This window comes from Tamandua tetradactyla, chromosome 21 (assembly GCF_023851605.1).
Source record: "Tamandua tetradactyla isolate mTamTet1 chromosome 21, mTamTet1.pri, whole genome shotgun sequence".
Taxonomy (NCBI): Eukaryota; Metazoa; Chordata; class Mammalia; order Pilosa; family Myrmecophagidae; genus Tamandua; species Tamandua tetradactyla.
The window spans coordinates 49,234,489-49,256,385 of NC_135347.1; the positions used below are offsets into that span (position 1 = coordinate 49,234,489).

General features: G+C 37.5%; 1 protein-coding gene across 5 annotated transcripts in view; it reads right to left on the minus strand.

The window, feature by feature from the left end:
• Positions 1 to 21,897, minus strand: part of ATG10 (autophagy related 10) — a 437,178-nt gene that overhangs the window by 146,353 nt on the left and 268,928 nt on the right. For all 5 annotated transcript variants that reach the window (XM_077139249.1, XM_077139251.1, XM_077139250.1 and 2 more), the window contains one exon: positions 12,181 to 12,319. In XM_077139249.1, coding sequence (XP_076995364.1) covers positions 12,181 to 12,319 — 139 coding nt within the window. The remainder of the gene's footprint in view (positions 1 to 12,180; positions 12,320 to 21,897) is intronic.

Consider the following 21,897-nt stretch of genomic DNA (forward strand, 5'->3'; position numbering starts at 1 on the left):
TTTACTTCTAGCTGTTCTAAAATACTGGAGACTAAAAGAGATATCAATTTAATGATTCAGCATTCATATACATTTGTTAAGTCCTATCTTCTATGTATAATTCCACCATCACCTTTGATCTTTCCATACCTCCCTTTAGGGTTGTTTGGGCTACAGCAATTCTAAATTTTTGATATTGGATGGGTCTATCACTAATATGGGGTAGGGAGATGGAACCATCTGATGTTCTAGGGAAGCTGGGCTGGGTTTCAGGACTTATCTGGACTAGGGACCCATCTGGAGGTTGTAGGTTTCTGGAAAGTTACTCTAGTGCCTAGAACCCTAGTGGAATCTTATATATTGCCCTAGGTGTTCTTTAGGATTGGCTGGAATAGTCCTGGTTGGGGGTTGGCAAGTTATGATGGGTCGCAAGGTCTAACTGAAGCTTGCATAAAAGCAACCTCCGGAGTAGCCTCTGGACTCTATTTGAACATTCTCTGCCACTGACACTTTATTCATTATACTTCTTTTCCCCCTTTTGGTCAGGATGGAATTGTTGATCCCATGGTGCTAGGTTTAGATTCATCCCTGGGAATCATCTTGCAAGTCACCAGGGAGACTTTCTCCCCTGGATGTCATGTCCCACATTGGGGGGGGAGGGCAATGGTTTCACTTGAAGAGTTGGGCTTAGAGAGACTGAGGCCACATCTGAGCAACAACAGAGGTCCTCCAGAAGTAACTCTTAGGCATGCCTATGGGTAGTCTAAGCTTCTCTGCTACCTACCTAAGCTTCACAAGAGTAAGTCTCCTGATCAAGGGTATGGCCTATTGATTTGGGTATCCCTAAAGTTTGATACAGTTCAGGGGATTCCCTATTGGTAAGGTTTAATAGTTCCATAGTCTTTCTCCCCTCCCTCAGGGAACTTTGCCAATACTTTTTGATTATCTGCTTAATATACTCTAGGATATATTCAGACATTACAATAATCTATACAGGCTTAAAGGATCTCTTTCTTATTCTGTGCTTCCTGTGTTTCAATTGTTCAAATGAGCTATACAGATAGGTTGAATTAGATTATGCACAACAGAAAATTTCAGTTCCAGATGAAATAAACCTTTCTTTCATTGTTCTCAAAGAGTATGTGTGGTTCTAAAATATAGACATTGTCTTCCTTACCCCTATGTTCCAAATTACTTTAACCCCACACTATCTGGCTTCATTCTTATCTCTAAATATCAAGCTATATATATAAAACAGCCTCTCAAAATCCAGAAATAATAATCACCACTCTAGACTTAATGTGTCTGCTCTAAAAGCTTACAATCTAGGCCCCTGTTTTCTTATAAGCATTTTCTAAAGGTGACCATACTATTGTTGTTTTAATAGCAGCCATTCTTATAGATGTGAGGTGGTATCTCATTATAGTCTTTTTCTTTTTTTAATGCGGTTGGTGGTACAGGCATTCTTTTTTTTTATTTTATTCTATTTTATTTTATTTTATTTTATTTATTTTTTACATGGGCAGGCACCGGGAATCAAACCCGGGTCCTCGGGCATGTCAGGCAAGCATTCTTGCCTGCTGAGCCACCGTGGCCCACCCTCATTGTAGTCTTGATCTGCATTTTCCTTATAGCCAGTGAAAATGAGCATCTCTTCATCTGCTTTGAGCCATCTGTATTTGCTCTTCAGAAAAATGCCTATTCATATCTTTAGCCTATTTTATAATTGGGTTGTTTGTTCTTTTGTTGTTGAATTGTATGGTTTCTTTGTATACACAGGAAATCAAACCTTTGTCTGTTGTGTGATTTCCAAATATTTTCTCCCATTAAGTTAGCTGCCTCTTCACCTTTTTGACAAAATCTTTTGAAGTGCAGAATCATTTGATTTTGAGAAGTTCCCATTTATCTGTTTTTTCTTTTATTGCTTGTGCTTTGGGTATAAAGTTTATAAAGCTACCTCCTATTACTAGGTCTTGAAGATGTTTCCCTACATTTTCTTCTAGGAGCTTTATGGTGCTAGTTCTTATATTTAAGTGTTTGATCCACTTTGAGATCATTTTTGTGTAGGGTGTAAGATAGGGGTCCTCTTTCATTGTCTTGGCTATTGATATCCAGTTCTTTCATGCCCAGTTACTAAAAAGACTATTTTGTCCTAGTTCAGAGGATGTGGGGGCCTTGTCAAAAATCAGTTGACCATAGATTTGCTGATCTATTTCTGCACTCTCTATTTGATTCCATTGGTCAATACTTCTATCTTTGTCCCAGTATCATGCAGTTTTGATCACCATGGCTTTATAATAGGTTTTAAAGTCAGGGAATATTAAGCTTCCCACTTTATTCTTTTTTAGGAAGCTTTTAGCTAATTGGGGTTTCTTTCCCTTCCAGATGAATTTGATAGTTAGCATTTCCAAACCTTCAAAGTAGTCTGTTGATTGGTACTGTGTTGAATCTGTAGATCAACTTGGGGAGAATTGACATAACTATATTTAGCCTTCCTCTCCATAAGCAGGGAATGTCTTTCCACCTATTTAGATCTCCTTTGATTTCTCTTAGCAATGTTATGTAGTTTTCTGTGTACAAGTCTTTTATGTCCCTAGTTCAGTTCATTCCTAAGTATTTGATTCTTTTGGTTGCTATTTTGAATGGAATAATTTCCTTAACTGACTCCTCAGCTCATTGCTTGTGAATAGAAATGTTACTGATTTTTGCACATTAATTTTATATCCTACCACCTTGCTAAATTTGTTTATTAGCTCAAGTAACTTTGCTATAGATTTCTCAGGATCCTCCAAGGATAGTATCATATCATCTGCAAATAATGAGAGTTCCACTTCTTCCTTTTCAATTTGGATGCCTTTTATTTCTTCGTCCTGCCTGAGTGCTGTAGCTAGAACTTCTAGCACAATGTTGAATAACCGTGGTGACAGTGTGCAACCTTGTCTTGTACCTGATCCTAGGGGGAAAGCTTTCAGTCTCTCTCCATTGAGTATGATGCTGGCTACCAGTTTTTCATATATTCCCTTTATCATATTGAGGTAGTTACCTTTGATTCCTATCTTCTGGAGTGTTTTTATCAGAAAAGGATGCTGAATTTTTCAAATGATTTTTCAGCCTCAATTGAGATGATCATGTGATTTTTCCCTTTCAATTTGTTCATGTGCTACATTACATACATTAATTGATTTTCTTGTGTTGAACCATCCTTGTATTCCTGATATAAACCATACTTGATTATAGTATATAACTCTTTTAATGTGCTATTGAATTCGATTTGCTAATATTTTATTGAGAACTTTTGCATCTAAGTTCATTAGGGGGATTGGCCTGGAGTTTTCCTTTCTTATAGCATCTTTACCCACTTTTGGTATTAAAATGATATTAGCTTCATATAGAATCTTTACCCAGTTTTGGTATTAAAATGATATTAGCTTCATAAATTGAGTTAGGTGGAGCTCCTTTTTCCTCAATTTTTTGGAAAAGTTTGAGCAGGATTGGTGTCAGTTCTTTATGGAATGTGTGATAAAATTCACCTGTGAAGCCATCTGGCCCTGGGCTTTTCCTCATAGGAAGATTTTTGATGACTGATTGAATCTCTTTACTTGTGATTGATTTGTTGAGATCTTCTATTTCTTCCTGTGTCAGTGTAGCTTGTTTGTGTGTCTCCAGGAATTTGTCCATTTCACTAAGTTATCTAGCTTGTTGGCATGTAGTTGTTCATACTATCTTCTTATGATTTCTTTTATTTCTTCAGAGTCTGTGGTAGCGCACCCCTTTCATTTCTGATTAATTTTTTTTGCATCCTCTCTCTTTTTCTCTTTGTCAGTCTTGCTAGTGGCCCACCAATTCTATTAATTTTCTCAAATAACCAATTTTTGGTTTCATTAATTCTCTCTATTCTTTTCTTCTCCCATTCATTTATCTCTGCTTTAATTTTTATTTCTCTTTTCCTATTTGTTTTGGGGTTAGTTTGCTGTTCCTTCTCAAGTTCCTCCAGGATTTCTGTTGAGTCCTCGATTTTTGCTCTTTCTTGTTTTTTAATGTAGGCATGTAGGTCAATAAATCTTCCTCTCAGCATAGCCTTTACTGCATCCCATAAGGTCTGATAAGTTGTATTCTCATTTTCATACATCTCCAGATAGCTACTGATTTCTCTAGCAATCTCATCTTTGACCCTCTGGTTGTTTAAGAATGTGTTATTTAATTTCCATGTATTTGTGAATATTCTCATTCTTTGGTGGTTATTCAGATCCAGCTTCATCCCACTGTGATCAGAGAAAGTGCTTTGAATAATTTAAATATTTTAAAATTTATAAAGACCTGTTTTATGCCCCAGCATATGATCTATCCTGGAGAATGTTCCATGAGCACTAGAGAAAACTGTATAACTTTGTGCTTTGGAGTGCAATGACCTATATATATCTGTTAAGTCTAATTCATTTATCAAGATATTTAACTTCTCTATTTCCTTGTTGATCTTCTGTCTGATGTTCTGTCTATAAAGGAGAGTGGTGTATTGAAGTCTCCTACTATTACTGTTGAAACATCCATTGCTCCCTTCAGTTTTGCCAATGCCTAGCTCATGTACTTTGGAGCTCCTTGATTGGGAGCATAAACATTTATGATTGTTATATATTCCTGGTGAACTGACCCTTTAATTAGCATATAGTGCCCTTTTTTGTCTCTTATGATGTCTTTACATTTAAAGTCTATTTTGTCCAATATTAGTATAGCTACTCCTGCTTTCTTTTGGTTATAAATTGCATGGAAAATCTTTTTCCATCCTTTCACTTTCAATCGATTTGTATCCTTGTGTCTAAGATGAGTCTCTTGTAGGCAGCATATACCTGGATTATGTTTCTTAATCCATTCTGCCAATCTGTATCTTTTCATTGTAAATTTAGTCCATTAACATTCAAAGTTAATACTAAAACGGCATTTCTTGATTCCACCATCTTATCTTTTTTATTTTATTTCTCAGATCTATATACTCTTTTCCCTCTTTCTCTTTGTATTATTTATCTATTTTTCTATATCCCTTACCAGTCCCTTTTATTAATCACTAACATTTCAATCAATTAAATTTATTTTAACATTTGTTCTTTAATTAAATACTTAAATTACCCTTAATGGTACTCTTCAATTCTCTGCCCTCCTCCAGACCTCCCTCTCCTGTCTCTTTTTTTCCAGCCAGCAGAACTCCTTTTAGTATTTCTGATAGGGCCGGTCCCTTGTTGACAGATTCTTTTATAACTTCTTTGTCTGGGAAAACTTTAATCTCTCCCTAACTTTTTTTTTTTTTTTTTTTTTTTTTTTAAAGAGAGAGGAAGGAAGGGAAGGAAAGACAGAGAGAAGGAAGGAAGGATGGAAGGAAGGAAGGGAAACATCTTTAAACATTTTCTTGTTTTATTATATTTTGTTTGTTTGTTTGTTTTTTACATGGGCTGGGGCCGGGAATCGAACCGGGGTCCTCCGGCATGGCAGGCAAGCACTCTTGCCCGCTGAGCCACCGCGGCCCGCCCCTCTCCCTAACTTTTGAAGGACAATTTGGCTGGGTAGAGAATTCTTGGTTGGAGGTCTTTCTCTTTCAGGATCTTGAATATATCATACCACTGCCTTATCACCTCCAGGGTGCTAGTTGTGTAATCTGAACTCAGTCTTATTTGACTTCCCTTGTATGTAGTAGATTGTTTTTCACTTGCCACTTTCAGGATTTTCTGCTTCTCTTCAACATTTGACAGACTGATTAGTATGTGCCCTGGGGAAAGCCTATTTGGATTTATTCTGTTTGGAGTTCTTTGGGCTTCTTTGATTTGTATATTTATGTCCTTCATGAGGGTTGGGAACTTTTTTCCCATTATGTACTCAAGTACTCTTCCTAGCCCTTTATTCCTCTCTTCTCCTGCTGGGACATCATTGATTCTTATATTTATGTGCTTTGTTTTGAGTAGCCCATGAAGATGCTACTTGCGGTAGTTAGATTCAGGTGTCAACTTGGCCAGGTGAGGGTACCTAGTTCTGTTGCTGTGGACATAAACCAATGGCATGTGAACCTCATCTGTTGCTCATTACATATGCAGTCACTAGGAGGCATGCTTGCTGCAAGGAATGATGTTTGATCTAATTGGCTGGTTCTTAAATGAAAGAGCTCAACGTAGCACAGTCCAAGCAGCTCAGCATAACCTCACTTCAGCACTTGCAGCTCAGCCCAGGTCTTTGGAGGTACAGAAAGGAATCACCCCAGGGAAAGTTGTTGGAACCCAGAGGCCTGGAGAGAAGGCCAGCAGAGATTGCCTTGTGCCTTCCCGCGTAAGAAAGAACCTCAGTTGAATGTTAGCTGCCTTTCCTCTGAAGAACTATATGTCAACTAAATAAATCCCCTTTCATTGAAAGCCAATCCATTTCTGGTGTGCTGCATTCCAGCAGCTAGTAAACTAGAACACCGAGGGTTTGGTTTTCAATGAGATTCTATACCGCTGTATTAGTTAGGGTTCTCTAGAGAAATAGAATCAACAGGGAACCCTCACAAATATAAAATTTATAAAATTGTCTCACATGACCGTGGGAATGCAGAGTCCAAAATCCACAGGGCAGGCTGTGAAGCCGAAGATTCCAATGGATGGTCTGGATGAACTCCACAGGAGAGGCTCACAAGCTGAAGCAGGAAGAAGGCCTGTCTCTTCTGAATTCTCCTTAAAAAGCTTCCCATGATTAGATTAAGCATCACTCATTACAGAAGACACTCCCCTTTGGCTGATTACAAATGGAATCAGCTGTGGATGCAGCTGACGTGATCATGATCTAATTCCATGAAATGTCCTCATTGTAACAGACATGTCAGCACTTACCCAACCAGACAAACAGGTAACTTGTTTGGACAAGTTGACACATGAACCTGACCATGACATCCATCATTCTCTTCACAGTTCCTCCCAAATCTTCCCCTTATCCATTTAAAAAGCCGTTCCAACATGTTTGGTATTTGCAAACAGCAGCAGCACCCCACTCTCAGTACCAAAATCTGTTCTACTTTGCTAGTTGCTGGAATGCAATATACCAGAAACAGAATGGCTTTTAAAAAGGAGAATTTAATAAGTTGCTAGTTTACAGTTCTAAAGCCAAGAAAATGTCCCAATTAAAGCAAGTCTATAGAAGTGTCCGATCAAAGGCATCCAGGTAAAGATACCTTGGTTCAAGAAGGCTGATGAAGTTCAGGGTTTCTCTCTTAAGTGGAAGGGCACATGGCAAGTACAGTCAGGGTTTCTCTCTCAACTGGAAAGGCACATGGTGAACATGGTCAGGGCTCTTCCCTTATCTGGAAAGACACATGGTGAACACGGTGTCATCTGCTAGCTTCCTCTCTCCTGGCTTCTGGTTTTGTAACACTCCCCAGGAGGCTTTTTCCTTCTTCATCTCCAAAGGTCTCGGACTAGTGGACTCTCAGCTTTGTGGTGCTACAGCATTCTCTGCTCTCTCCAAATCTCTTATTCTCCAAAATGTTTCCTCTTTTGTAGGACTCCAGTAAACCAATTAGACCCACCTAAATGGGTGGATACATGTCACCACCTAATCCAGTTTAACAACCACTCTTGATTAAATCACAACTCCAGGGAGATGATTTTATTACAGTTTAAAACATACAACATTGAATAGGGATTATTCTGCCTTCATGAAATGGGATTTAAATTAAAGCATGGCTTTTTTAGGGGACATACATCCTTTCAAACCAGCACATTCCACCCTTTGGACCCTAAAAAAGACATGTTTTCCCCATATACAAAATACATTTATTCCATAACAATATCTGAGAACCTTAAACCATTCCAGTAACATTTCAAATACAAGATTAATACAAGATTAAAATCAGCACAAAGTCTCATCAAAGTTAGTTAAAGTCATGGACAGTCCTAAGGCAAAATTTTCTCCATTTTCTCTGGACCTACAAAACTCAGAACAAGTTATCTGCTGCCATTTTAAAACAAGGCTCATCTTCCTTCCAGCCTACAATAATACATGTCTCATCTCTGTCTAAAGCCTGGTCAACAGTATTTTTAGAGTCCACATTTCGACAAACTAGAACACAAGTGGACAAATCTTCCAAGTGAAATAGAAATCTGGGTTATATTTTTAATTCTATATTCTTATTCTCTGAGCCAATAATAGAATGGATCACCAGAAAGGACAGACAATCCTTTCTGAATGGAAGAAATGTTTTCCTTCCTATTCATAAGCAGTCCTTCTGACTAATTAAATATGTCAAAATAGTTATCAAGAACCCACATGTCAGTTAAAGAATTAAACATTTTGAAAATGAGAGGAATGTTGTCCATTTTTCAATACAGACTGAGAACAAAGGAAAAGAAAAGAGGTGGAAGAAATGAATCAGAATTCAAGGTGAAAGAAATAAGAATTCTAGTTATAAGGAGAAAAATTTTAAACTTAAGACCCTGGTGATCCTAAAAGCCATTCTGCTTAAGACTTTTACTGCATTTCTCATATTTGTGGTTAGCTTTTGACCAAAGCAAAGCCCCCAAATGGCAAAACAGGGCATTAAAAGCTTAGAGAATGATGAACATGATATGGCGTGGATAGAAGCCTTTGGCATGACACAAATATTTCTTTAACATAGTGGGCAGTTGAGGAGGTCAATGCCATACAATAAGTGTATGGGCTATAAAGCACTATTTGAGTGTAGGCTATTCTTCTTTTTCTTGTTCTTGTTATTCTTCTTATCATTATTGTTAATTGAGAGAAGTACAATTACAGTTCACCCACTGGTGGGTGGCAAACTGTATATCACTCATGCTCTACCACCTCTCCCAAATCTGCAATGACAAGAGTAGTCAGACTGGGGGGAAACAAAAGTTTGGGAAGACTTATTTCTTCTTTTAAATTCATGTTATCCCTTTGGGAGCTAAGCTCCTATAGGCTCAGGCAGTATAAATGAGAGGCACTCGGAGGCAGAATGCAGCCTCAGCTTGACCATCTGCCTTGGTCATTTATGACCATCAAATAAAAATGAGTGTTTATAGATGTGGGACAGCTGCTTTAGTAGCCTGGATGTCCACTTCTGTATCCTCAAGACTTTCCATCTTCCTCAATCACCTATTCCTGTGGTCTCCAATAAGTAGCAGACTAGGAAGTAAAAATTTATAAATCGTTTGGGTCCTGGGTGTCTTGGATATACAACAATTACTTCCTTTGTTATTACTTATCATAGACATTCAGATAAGACACCATCTAAGTATTTAATGTTGGTTGGAACTGTATTCAGAAATGGTTAGAAATTCCTCATTATTGGTGCATTAAATAAACATTTGTTGACACTATGCCACAGCTGATACTGTAGATGTCAAAATGAGTAAGACAAATAAGACACAAAGACACACACACACACACATATCACATACCCATGACATAACACATACAAATACACACACAACACCACGAATAAAGTTTGTCATTTTATAAATAACCTTAATTCCCATCCTCCCCTCATTTTTCCTTAAAACTTTACCTTCCAGCTCATCATCTTATAGGAAAATGGACAAATAAATATATAATACTGTTACAGAGCAACTAGTGATTGATATAATCTGACATAACAAATATGATATATGATATAGCATGGGAGTAACAAAGAGCTGGTGGCATTTTAGCTGAGGCTTGGGTAGTGGTTGACTTTTGCAAACACTGGACCATTTAGAGGAGTAAGATTACAAGAAACAGAATAAAGATTTATTTTAGAATCTAAACTAGTCAATAAAAGAAAAGGTAATGTGACATTTAAACAGGAACTACTTACATTTACTTTCTCCAAAAAAAAATTTTTTTTAAATAGGTTGGGGAAGAAAATTCAGAGCAAAACAGAAAAATTAATTTTCACTAACAGTCAAATACAAAAGAAATTCTAATTATCTGTCAAAACCAAGGCTAAGTGAACTATTTTTAAAGCAAGAAAAAAGACCCCAGGCCAGAAATTTTATAGTCATCTACTTTCCAGGTCGGAGCTCTCTTAGAATGAGACAAAGGAAAATGTGGACCTAGAATAAGAGGAAGACATTATGAATCCATTCGCTAACACTGACAGAGATTTGTTTAACAAACAGAAGAAGGGCCGGAGTAATCAGATATCACAGGAAAATGGAATGGACTGAGGGAAATAAACGAAAAATCATGACTCCAGAGTAAAGGGGATACCTTTTTAGGATACCCATTAAGCTAGGTGGGAAGGAGGAGAAAAAAAATTATTAGAATATGATAAAGGAAGAAACCATTTTCATGTTGCTCCACAAGAAAACATTCCATGTGCTCTGCAAAAATAAATGTAATATTGTAATGTACCTGAACAAGCTCTAAATGAATTCTGACTGAAATGAACAACAACAACAAAAAATTGCTAGTACAATATAGATTGGAGGGTTTGGGGAGATGACAAGGAATGCTTCTACATAAAATAAATGACTTGTTTTGGTTTCTTATTATTAAGCATAAATGCACAGTATCTTAAAAGTACTTAAGGAGAGCCCAAGAATGCTAGTCTTCTTTGAAGAAACAGAAAACCATCATGGAGAAAGGATCTTAGGATGTATACAAATGCCATTAAAATATAATTAGACTTGTAGAAACAATTACTGTGCTGTACTGTAAGGGGAGCTGTTGGCACATAAGAGCAAAGCAAACACATGAGCTCATCCACTGGCTTTGGCAAGACCCACTTCAGCTAGAAGCAGTCATGTTTCAACACCTCCGATTCCCTAATGCTGACAAGCTAAACAACTTGTTTTGTCTCTGGGAGCTCTTCTCTGGTGATTAACTGCTTATGGTGAATACTAATTATATGAAAATACAGTACTGAAGATGTGTCCTATTTCCTCTACCTGCAGCCTTGATATGCCTTTGAATCTCGAAGGTATAGCATAGAGCCAGGATAAACTTAAACCAAGAAAAATATTTCCCCCCTAACTGGAAAATAAATAAATCTCCTTCTGTTTTCCAATATAGCAGAGTGACCTAACAAGAAATCTCCTTTAACCTCTGGGCTCCAAACCAAGTATAATTACAGTACAGTGAGTGTTTTAAACGCTTGTTAAGAATGATATGGACAAGCCAGCAGCAAGAGTTTGTGAATTAATGAACTATCAGTGTCCTCAATTCCCCATATCCCATGTCGGAAATTTACCCCAAATTGTCAGTTCTTAGGAACTGCACCTCAGATTAAAATCTTCTCACCAGGGAGCCTATGAGAATTTGTTCTTGTGTTTTAAATCCTAAGTGCTTGTTAAACCGCCAACACTGCAAAATTAGAGACCATTAAACAATATAAGGCTGCAACTGATTAAATCTACCAAATACACATTCAAAGCAGCTTAAGCTACTTTTTAATTAAAAATAAAATATCACTGACTAAATTCAGATGTCTTAGCTATTCAGAAAAAGTTAGAAAGCTGTATAAAAAGTAAAATGCTGCCGATAAGGCCAGATCGAAAAGGGGAAATAGGGTAGCAGGTGGGCTGGGAAGAGGACTGTCTGGGCCCCTGAGCCAGCCGGGGCTGCGAGGCCTGGTGACGTTGACTTGGTTTGGTCAGTGCACATCCAGGATGATGACTCCGGGTGGCCGCTGATGAAATAGGCTTTTATTAGCAAAGTTCTCAAAGGAGACAAGCTGTTCCACCTCTTGGCAGGGGAACGGGTGAAGTAACAGCAGCAAGGGAAGCTAAGGCATTTGAGACGTATAGATGGCCAAAGGAAATGTTAGTGCTATTTTTAAATATAGCTTAAGCTAATTGATAAATAGTTCTTGAAATAGTTAACATTTGGAGAAAGAGACATTGAACCTGAGTTAATGGCATCGTTTGAGATTGAAGAAAATTTTTACTGTAAGTCAGAAGTAAATAAACATTGTAGCTTTAAGTTCCTATTTGTTCAAAGTAAAGAAAAGAAAAAGGGCCAGGGGGCTTAGTCAACTCTGGGCAGGATGCCAAGAATCTGAAGATTAGACTTGAGGCTGGGATGATATCATTCACTCTGAAGTCTTGATACTCATTCTGAAGCATGAGAAAATTTACTGGTAAAACCTTACCTCACCCACAGTTTTCTTATTTTTAACTCTATTTTTTTTCTCTCAAGAACACTTTTCTGAATATGTTTTTGCCTTATATGTAAATGTTATGAATTTACTTTTAGCTTCAGACATGGTCTTACCTAAAAAGCTTGCTCTGAAGTAAAGCACAGGCACTTGGTAACTGCAGGAATATAAGACATGAAATTCATATTTAATCACTTCGGACTCCGCTGCAGTCGCGGTCACTTCAAAATCATCAGGGGGTAGCTCTAAAGCCTCCTGAAAAGAAAGCCAAAACAAAATTGTGTTTGTCAATAAAAAAGTAAGCTAACATAGCAAGAGAAACAAGAGTTTCTCCTTGAATAGCAGTTAAATATAGTGCAATGAGCTTAGAAAAAGGGAGTTTCCTATATTAATGCTTAACATTTGAGTCCTGGGTAAATAGAAAACATAAAAACATAAGCACTAAGTAATTCCATACCGTATTTTTTGTTTTGTTTTGTTTTGTTCTTTTGAGAGACAAAGAAGCTCGGGGTAAAGAAACAGGAAAGAAAAAGCAAAATGATCTATCTCAACAGCAACCCTGAAAAATCTTTACTGTACAATTTTAGCAAACAGACGATGGCTATAGAAGCTACCTTCTTCCCTTCTTCCCTACCTGTGAAAGCTAAGAACATCCTAACAATTGAACAAGAGGCAGTGAAATGTCCCTAAAGATTCTATTGTACTTGCCAGAAGATGATTCATTGTGTGCTGAACAATTCCCAGCTCCATTTTGAATAAGAAAGTTATTTGGCAAGGGGTTGAATTTGTTGGGTACATTACAAAAGATGAGCTGAATCTCTTTTCTTTATTATTGTGCTCTCTTTGGTATATGTCTACAGTAAATCTTGATTGATAATAGAGTAGATGGCAAATACTAATGTCAACTCAGAGTTCTGAGAGCAAAGATGGTTATAGTCATCTCACTTGTCACCTAATCATCCTTTACTGGTTGATTTTTTCATTATGTATGGGGGTTTCTTAAGAGGTATCTTAATGCTTGGGAGCAATTAATTGGACTTGAGTCAGAATCTAGTTCCATCCATATTCATTTATTTATTTGGGTTGAAGACTTCCTTTGAAATTAAATTTTAAGTAAAAGGAATGAAGCAGATTGGTTTGGCTCATTTCTATCTGTCATTAAAACAGTATCACAACAATGCAGTATCGGAAAAAGCTCCAGAAAAGATTTTAAATTTTATCAATATGAAATAAGGTCTCCCCTGGAGATAAGGAAAGCCACTGACTACTTCCCAGATCTGTATCTCCTTTACTATTTCTCCACTCACAGTCAATTTATTGGGGGAGATGTTATAATAGATAAAACACAATTGGAGCTATTTGTAAAAAAAATTTTTTCCACAAAACTCCAGTAAACATTATCAATTAAACACAATGAATTAAATATCAGAGAGAAATCACTGAAGCAAATATTTAAGATACAGAGAATTCAAACACTAAGAGGGCTTTTTACTTGCTTTTTAAAGTTTTTCATCAGGCATAGGTATCTGTATCTTCTTTTACAGCAATTCTTTTAACCAAATTCTTTCCTTTTGGTCAAAGATTGGATTGTTTAGCATTTATAATTTCTTTTCTTACTTAACATTATAGAAGCATTACATCCTGTAATAAAAATTAATTGCAAACAGTGCACAAATGCATGAAATGAAACGTGAAATCTTCCTCATCCCAGGAGATGTGTAAACATTTTTAACAGGTTAATATGTATTTTTTCCAGATTTTTAAAATTTTTGGCATACAAAAACATACATATACATACACACTCCTTCCAAGTTCCCCCCAATCCCTCCAATTAAATCATGCTGAATATAAATATGGGCCAAGACTTGATTTTTTTCACTCATGGACATCCTGCCATGTCCATGTGCTGCCATGTCATTGGTATAGATTTAGCACCTTCTTTTAATGGCTTCACAGTATTCTATAGAATGACTATGCCATAGTTTATTTAGCATTTCCATAATTAGATATTTTAGATTGAGTATAATTTTCAGCTACTTCAGATAAAGCTGCAATGATGATCCTTGTTCTTACATCTTTGCACAACTATATTTTTCTATGATGTAGATTCCTAAAAGTGTTATTACTGAATCAAAGGGCATGGGCATTTCTAATTTCAATAGATATTGCCAATCTATTCTCAGAAAAAAAACATATCAATTTATATTCCCAGGAGTGATTTCTGAGAGTGCCTTTCCTCTTATCCCATAAATACTGAATATTATTCATGTTTTTAATATTTGCCAATTGGAAGAAATTTAAAATGCTAATAACTAGTGAGGGTGTACATCTATTCACATGTTTTTTGGTGAATTTTATTCTTCCATGATTTGCCTGTTCTTATCCTTTGCCCATTAAAAAAAATTTTTAGTTTGTGTTTTTCTTCTTGAGTTATATAAACATTTTGTATACTAAAAATAATAATCTATTATTGGTTATATATCAAATATTTTCACTCAATTTTTAAATATTCAGTTTATTATACTTTTTATCATACAAAAATTTTTAAACTTTTATGTAGTCAAATCTGTCCATTTTCTACTTGCAGTTTCTGAGTTACATACTTTATTAAGAAGACCTCCTGCCATTTAACCCACCTCAACCTTGAAAATTATAAAAATTTTAACTCCTTTTATTTATATCTAAGATTCCATTTAGATCATTAATTCATGTGCAATTTGTTTTTGAGTATGGTGTGAGGTAGGAATTTATCCCAAATAATTTCTAATAGTCCATTCTTTTTCCACTGATTGTAAATGTCGCCTTGACATAAATAGAACTTCGTCTGTATTTATCTCATATTGAGCTTTGAACTATTTCTCTTCTTAGACCATCACTGTCCAGTTGTTAAGTGAATACTGAACTAAGAAAATGGGTAATCAGGTCATTCATATCTGTAGAAAACTGCAGAAGGTGAGTGCCTGAGACCCAGTCCTGCTAGGGAGGATGAAATGCCTGGGAAAGATGTCCTTCACCCAAACTCAAATTAAGCATTCAGAAATAATTTGGGTTTGACACCAGTTACTTGCAACTGGTGATAAATAAGGCATAGATCTGGATTCTCTGAACAGTTAGAAAGCCCCAAAAGTAGGTGGGAAGAGGACAGAACAAGCTGCAATTACTGTTCTCACTGATAGATGAGTGCCTTTGTGGTATATGAAGGCCAGGGGCAATCGGCCTTTAATTGAGAGTGTTGCTATGTCTGTCACTCCCATCCTTTCCTCTGGTTAATCATCTATGTGCAGAGACATTTTGCACATTTCACTCATATTAAATGAATTTGAAGACTTGGCCTGTGTCTGTCGGGATCTTCCCATCATTCGTGGTCACCTGTGTGATGCCCATGCAAGTCATACAATTTGGAAATTTCTGCATATTTTCTGCTTCTCTTTCCAGTTAAAAGTGCAAAATTGTTTTAGAATTGCAAAAATAAATTTCTTGTCCTATTCATCTTTGTATTCCCAGAGGATCTAGGATGGAGCTGAGAACACCATTAAGCAACATTTTCCATTTCAGCCTGCAGCTCTGTTTCCTCCTAGCTAAGTATATTATAACAAATGTTCATAGGTAATTTACCGGCAACCCTCCCACCCCACAGTCTGAAAATAAGCAAAGGAGTATAAATGCAAAAGATCACCAAAAAGGACACACAAATGGCAAATAAGCACATGCAAAGATGTTCAACATCATTAGCATTATGGAAATGCAAATTAAAACCACAATGAGCTATCACTACACATGAATCAAAATGGCAAAAATGAAAAATAGTGACAACACAAAATGCTGACAAAGATGTGAAGAAACTAGATTGCTCGTCTATTGCTGGTTGGAATGTAAAATGGCACAGTTACTCTGGAAAGCAGTATGGCAGCTTCTTATAAAACTAAATATGCAATTATCATAGGACCCAACAATTGCAATCTTAGGGATTTTTCCCCAAAGAAATGAAACTTTATGTTCACACAAAAACCTGTCCATAAATATTCATAGCAGTCTCAACATAATAGCTAAAAACTTGAAACAGCCTAGATGTCCTTCAACAGGTGAATGATTAAGTAAACTTGGTACATCTACACGATATTACTCAGTAATAGAAAGGAGCAAACTATGGCACACATAACATGGATGACTCTCCAAGGAATTACTGGGTGATAAAAGCTAATAATAAAAGGCTATTATGCTAATTTGAAATTGCCACGTACCCCAGAAAAGGCATATTTTCCTTCCTAATCTAATCTTGTGGGGGCAGACCTTTAGGGTGGAAACTTTGATTGGATTGTTTCCATGGAGATATGACACACCTGATTGTGGGAGCAACCTTTTGATTAGATGGAGAAGTGACTCTGCCCATTGAAGCTGGGTCTTGATTAGTTTACCAGAGTCCTCTAAAAAGGGAGACATTTTGGAGAAAGCTCAAAGCCAACGCAGATGCAGACAACTGGAGATGTGTCGGGGTGTCAACAGAAAGAGCAGACACCTAGACATGGACATTTGGAGATGCAAAGCCCAGCATACATTGCCATGTGCCTTCCCATGAGATTCTAAGCAAGCCAGAACCAAGAGTTGTGTCCCAGAGGAGCTAAGCGAAGGCTTAGAAAGGAAGCTGCTGGAATCAGAAGCTGGAAGCAATGGAACCATGAATAAGGACTAGCAGATACCAGCCACATGCCTTCCCATGTGACAGACATCAATCTTTCTTGAGTCAAGGTATCTTAGTTTGGACATTTTCATGGCCTTAGAACTGTAAATGTGTAACCAAATAAATTCCCTTTTAAAAAGTTATTCCATCCCTGGTATACTGTATTCCAGTAGCACTTAACAAACCAAAACTGTTACATATTGTGTGAGTCCATTTATATAACACCTTTGAAATAAAAAAATAATTAGAAATAGAGAACGGATTAGAGGGAAGGAAAGTCAAAAGGGAAGTAGGTGTGGTCACCAAATGGCAACCTGAGTAACTCTTAGGGTGATGGGATTGCGCCGTTGTTCTGCGTCTTGGCTAGTGGTAGATATGCAAACCCACCTGTGAAAAAATCTCACAGACCTAAATATGCATACACATACACATATAAAGTAATACAAATAAAACTGGGAAAATCTTGAATAAGATCAGCATATTGTATCAATGTTAATATCCTGTCTGTGATGTACTATATAGTTTTGTAGAATGTTATCAATGGCAGAAACTGGGTAGAGTGTACAAGGATCTCTCTGCATTATTTTTTACAACTTCCTGTAGCTCTACAATTATCTCAATAAGAATTTCAATTAAAAATGAAAAGGAGAGAAATAGTGAGGCATTTTAAGGTTTGTTAAAACAAAAGAAAATTTCTAAGACTTCAAGGACCTAACATCACAGATGGCAGAAGAATTATGTTAATAGAGTTTAGTGTCTGGAATTTGTTTTAAAACATCATAGGAGAGGACTTCTGGGTCAAGATGGCGGCTTAACAACATGCGCGTTTTAGTTTGTCCTCCAGAACAACTACTAAAATAACCAGAAACAGTACAGAACAGCTCCTAGGGCGACATCAGTGACCAGACACACAGCGTACCCCAGTCTGGACCAGCTGGACCAGCTGCGAGCACCCCCCCAAACCGTGAGTTCCCAAAGCTGCGGCGGCCAGCGCCCCTCCCCCACAGGCCACTTTCCAGAGAGGAAAGGAAAGGACTTTACCAGCAGCAGGGACTGGGCACAATCAAACGCCAATTGTGGAACTAATTAACAAACTCTGACTACTAAAAATAGGCCCCCAGCTTAGGTGAACCTGATCAAAGCAGAGGTTGCTCATTTTTGCCCCGGCGCCAAGGGGGCAGGACTGACAGAAAAAGGGTGGGGGAAAAAAAGAAGGAAACAGAGCTTTTTGTGGCTGTGTATCTACAAAGGCTTGACTGCCTCTGGATACAGCGGCAGGACTTTTCAGGCTTCAACTGCCCCAGGCATAGGCAGAGGTGAGCTCTTCTGGGGGCTTGTCTGGAGCTTGTGCCTTCCCCAGGGGAGGGGTGAAGTCCAACTCAGGTGGAATCCCTCCATCAAGGAATTCAGACACCAGGGCTTGGTAATTTGAAGCCATTAAAACCAGCCTACAACCTCTCCTCTGTCTCCACCATGCCCCAAGCAGGAAGGTCTGCCAAAGTTAAAGGTACCACATCACCTTATGCTGGTGGGACCTGCAGTCAGACAAGTGCCACACACAGGGCAGGATAAGAAAAACAGAGCCCAGAGACTTCACAGGAAAGGCTTTCAACCTGCTGGGTCTTACTCTCAGGGAAAACCAATGCAGGTGACTCTTTCCTCCTGATAGGAGGCCAGTTTGGTCTGGGAAAATCTGGCTGGGGTCTATAATATCTAAGTAGACCCTCCTAAGTGTGTGTGGGGGAAAGGCGCCACACAAGCAGGGCAAGAAACAAGAAAACAAGAACTGAAAAATTCTCCTCTGTTAAACAAAACTTAAACTAAAGGTCCAGATAAAGCTGAATGGAATGTCAAAGAACAGATAGACAACAAATTCATCCAGCAAGAAAACCTTAGATAAAAGAAATGAAAGCAATCTCCAGAATAAACTAATTAAGGTAATTAAATGCCTAGACGCCAGCAAAAAATAACAAATCACACTAGGAAAATTGAAGATATGGCCCAGTCAAAGGAACAAACCAACAATTCAAATGACATACAGGAGCTGAAACAATTAATTCAGAATGTACGAACAGACGTGGTGAAAACCTCATCAAACGCCAAATCAATGAATTGAGGGAGGATATAAAGAAGGCAAGGAAAGAACAAAAAGAAGAAACTGAAGGTCTGAAAAAACAAACCCAGAACTTATGGGAATGAAAGACACAGTAGAAGAGATGAAAAAAACAATGGAAACCTACAATGGTAGATTTCAAGAGACAGAACATAGGATTTCAAAACTGGAGGATGGAAAATCTGAAATTCGACAAGAAACAGAAACCATAGGGAAAAAAAAAGGAAAAATATGAGCAGGGACTCAGGGAATTGAAAGACAATATGAAGCGCATGAATATACATGTTGTGGGTGTCCCAGAAGGAGAAGAGAAGGGAAACGGAGGAGAAAAACTGATGGAGGAAATTATCACTGAAAATTTCCCAACTCTTACGAAAGACTTAAAATTACAGATCCAAGAAGTGCAGCGTACCCCAAAGAGAACAGATCCAAATAGACGTTCTCCAAGACACTTACTAGTCAGAATGTCAGAGGTCAAAGAGAAAGAGAGGATCTTGAAAGCAGCAAGAGAAAAGCAATCCATCACATACAAGGGAAGCCCAATAAGACTATACGCAGATCTCTCAGCAGAAACCATGGAGGCGAGAAGGCAGTGGGATAATATATTTAAATTATTAAAAGAGAAAAACCACCATCCAAGAATTCTATATCCAGCAAAATTGTCCTTCAAAAATGAGGGAGAAATTAAAACATGTTCAGACAAAAAAATCACTGAGAGAATTTGTGACCAAGATACCAGCTCTGTAAGAAATACTAAAGGGAACACTAGAGACAGATATGAAGACAGAAGAGAGAGGTGTGGAGAAGAGTGTAGAAAGGAAGACTATGAGTAAAGGTAAAAAGAAGGAAAATTAGATATGACAGATAAAATCCAGAAGGCAAAATAGTAGAAGAAAGTACTACCCATGCAGTAATAACACTGAATATTAATGGATTAAACTCTCCAATCAAAAGACATAGTCTGGAAGAATGGATTAAAAAACAGGACCCATCTATATGCTGTCTCTATTCAGAGGACACGAGGCCAAGGACACAATGGACATTTACACACCAATGTTTATAGCAGCATTATTAACAATTACCAAGAGATGGAAACAGCCAAAATGTCCATCAACAGACAGTTGACTAAAAACTGTGATATTTACATAAAATGGAATATTATGCAGCTGTAAGACAGAATAAAGTTATGAAGTATGTAACAACATGAATGGACCTTAAGGACATTATGCTGAGTGTGATTAGCCAGAAACAAAAGGACAAATACTGTATGGTCTCACTAATATGAACTGACATTAGTGAATAAACTTGGAATATTTCCTTGGTAACAGAGACCATCAGGAGATAGAAATAGGGTGAGATATTGGGTAATTGGAGCTGAAGGGGTACAGATTGTGCAACAGGACTGAATATAAAAACTCAGAAATGGACAGCACAATACTACCTAACTGTAATGTAATTATGTTAAAACACTGAATGAAGCTGCATGTGAGAATGATAGAGGGAGGAGGGTTGGGGACATAAATGAAATCAGAAAGAAAGATAGATGGTAAAGATTTAGATGGTATAATCTAGGAATGCCTAGAGTGCATAATAATAGTGAAATGTACAATGTACAAATTTTTAAAATGTTTTTGCATGAGGAAGAACAAAGGAATGTCATTATTGCAGGGTGCTGAAAATAGATGATAATTAATACTTTAAAATGTCACCTTATGTGTGAGACTAAAGCAAAAAATGTTTATTTGTTACAAAATTTAGATTTTGACTAGCATTTCCTAATGTAACTCATGTAGATAGTTTGATTGAATGTCATAAGTACTTGGAATCTCAGGTAGCACATGAGATTTTGTTGGTTTTCCAGAGTGATGCCCCGATGAATCCCAGAATGATTTGATCAGTGAGTGGAAAAGTATTTGCAAGCCCCCTTTGGGGAATGGTGAGAGTGGGGAGAAATTCAACTTCCCCAAGTTGAATTCTTGATATTCTGACAAGCAGTGTGGACAACCAAAGCTATAGGCTGAGCCCCCAGTCTTGTGGTTTGTTCATATGAAACTTAACCCCACAAAGGATAGGTCAAGTCTACTTAAAATTTAGGCCTAAGAGTCACCCCCAAGAGAGCCTCTTTTGTTGCTCAGATGTGGCCTCTCTCTCCAGCCAATATGACGAGTAGTCTCACCACCCTCCCCCTCTCTGCGTGGGACACAACTCCCAGGGGTGTGGACCTTCCTGGCAATGTGGGACAGAGATCCTGGAATGAGCTGAGACTCAGCATCAAGGGACTGAGTAAAACCCTAGAATGAGCTGAGAATTAACATCAAGGGATTGAGAGAACCTTCTCGACCAAAAGGCGGAAGAATGAAATGAGACTAAGTGTCAATGGCTGAGAGATTCCAAACAGAGTTGAGAGGTTATCCTGGAGGTTATTCTTATGCATTAAGTAGATATCACCTTGTTGTTCAAGATGTAGTGGAGAGGCTGGAGGGAACTGCCTGAAAATGTAGAGCTGTGTTCAGGTAGCCATGTTTCTTGATGATGATTGAACAATGATACAGCTTTCACAAGGAGACTCTGTGAATGTGAAAACCTTGTGTCTGATGCTCCTTTTAGCCACTATATCAACAGAAGAGTAGAACATATGGAATAAAAATAAATAATAGGGGGAACAAATTTTAAAATAAATTCAGTTTGAAATGCTAGTGGTAAATGAAAGTGAGGGGTAAGGGGTATGGTATGTACAATCTTTGTTTTTTCTCTGTTATTGTTTTATTTCTTTTTCTGTTGTCTTTTTATTTCTTTTTCTAAATCGATGCAAATGTTCTAAGAAATGATGAATATGCAACTATGTGATGATATTAAGAATTACTGATTGTATATGTAGAATGGAATGATATCTTAATGTTTTGTTTGTTAATTCTTTTAATTAATAAAAAAAGTTAAAAAAAAAATCATAGGAAAGGGGTAAGTGGATGTTGATGTGGAAAGGGCAGGAATGGCCACAGATTGACAGCTGGTGGGTTGCTTGATGGGTCCACAGAATTATTA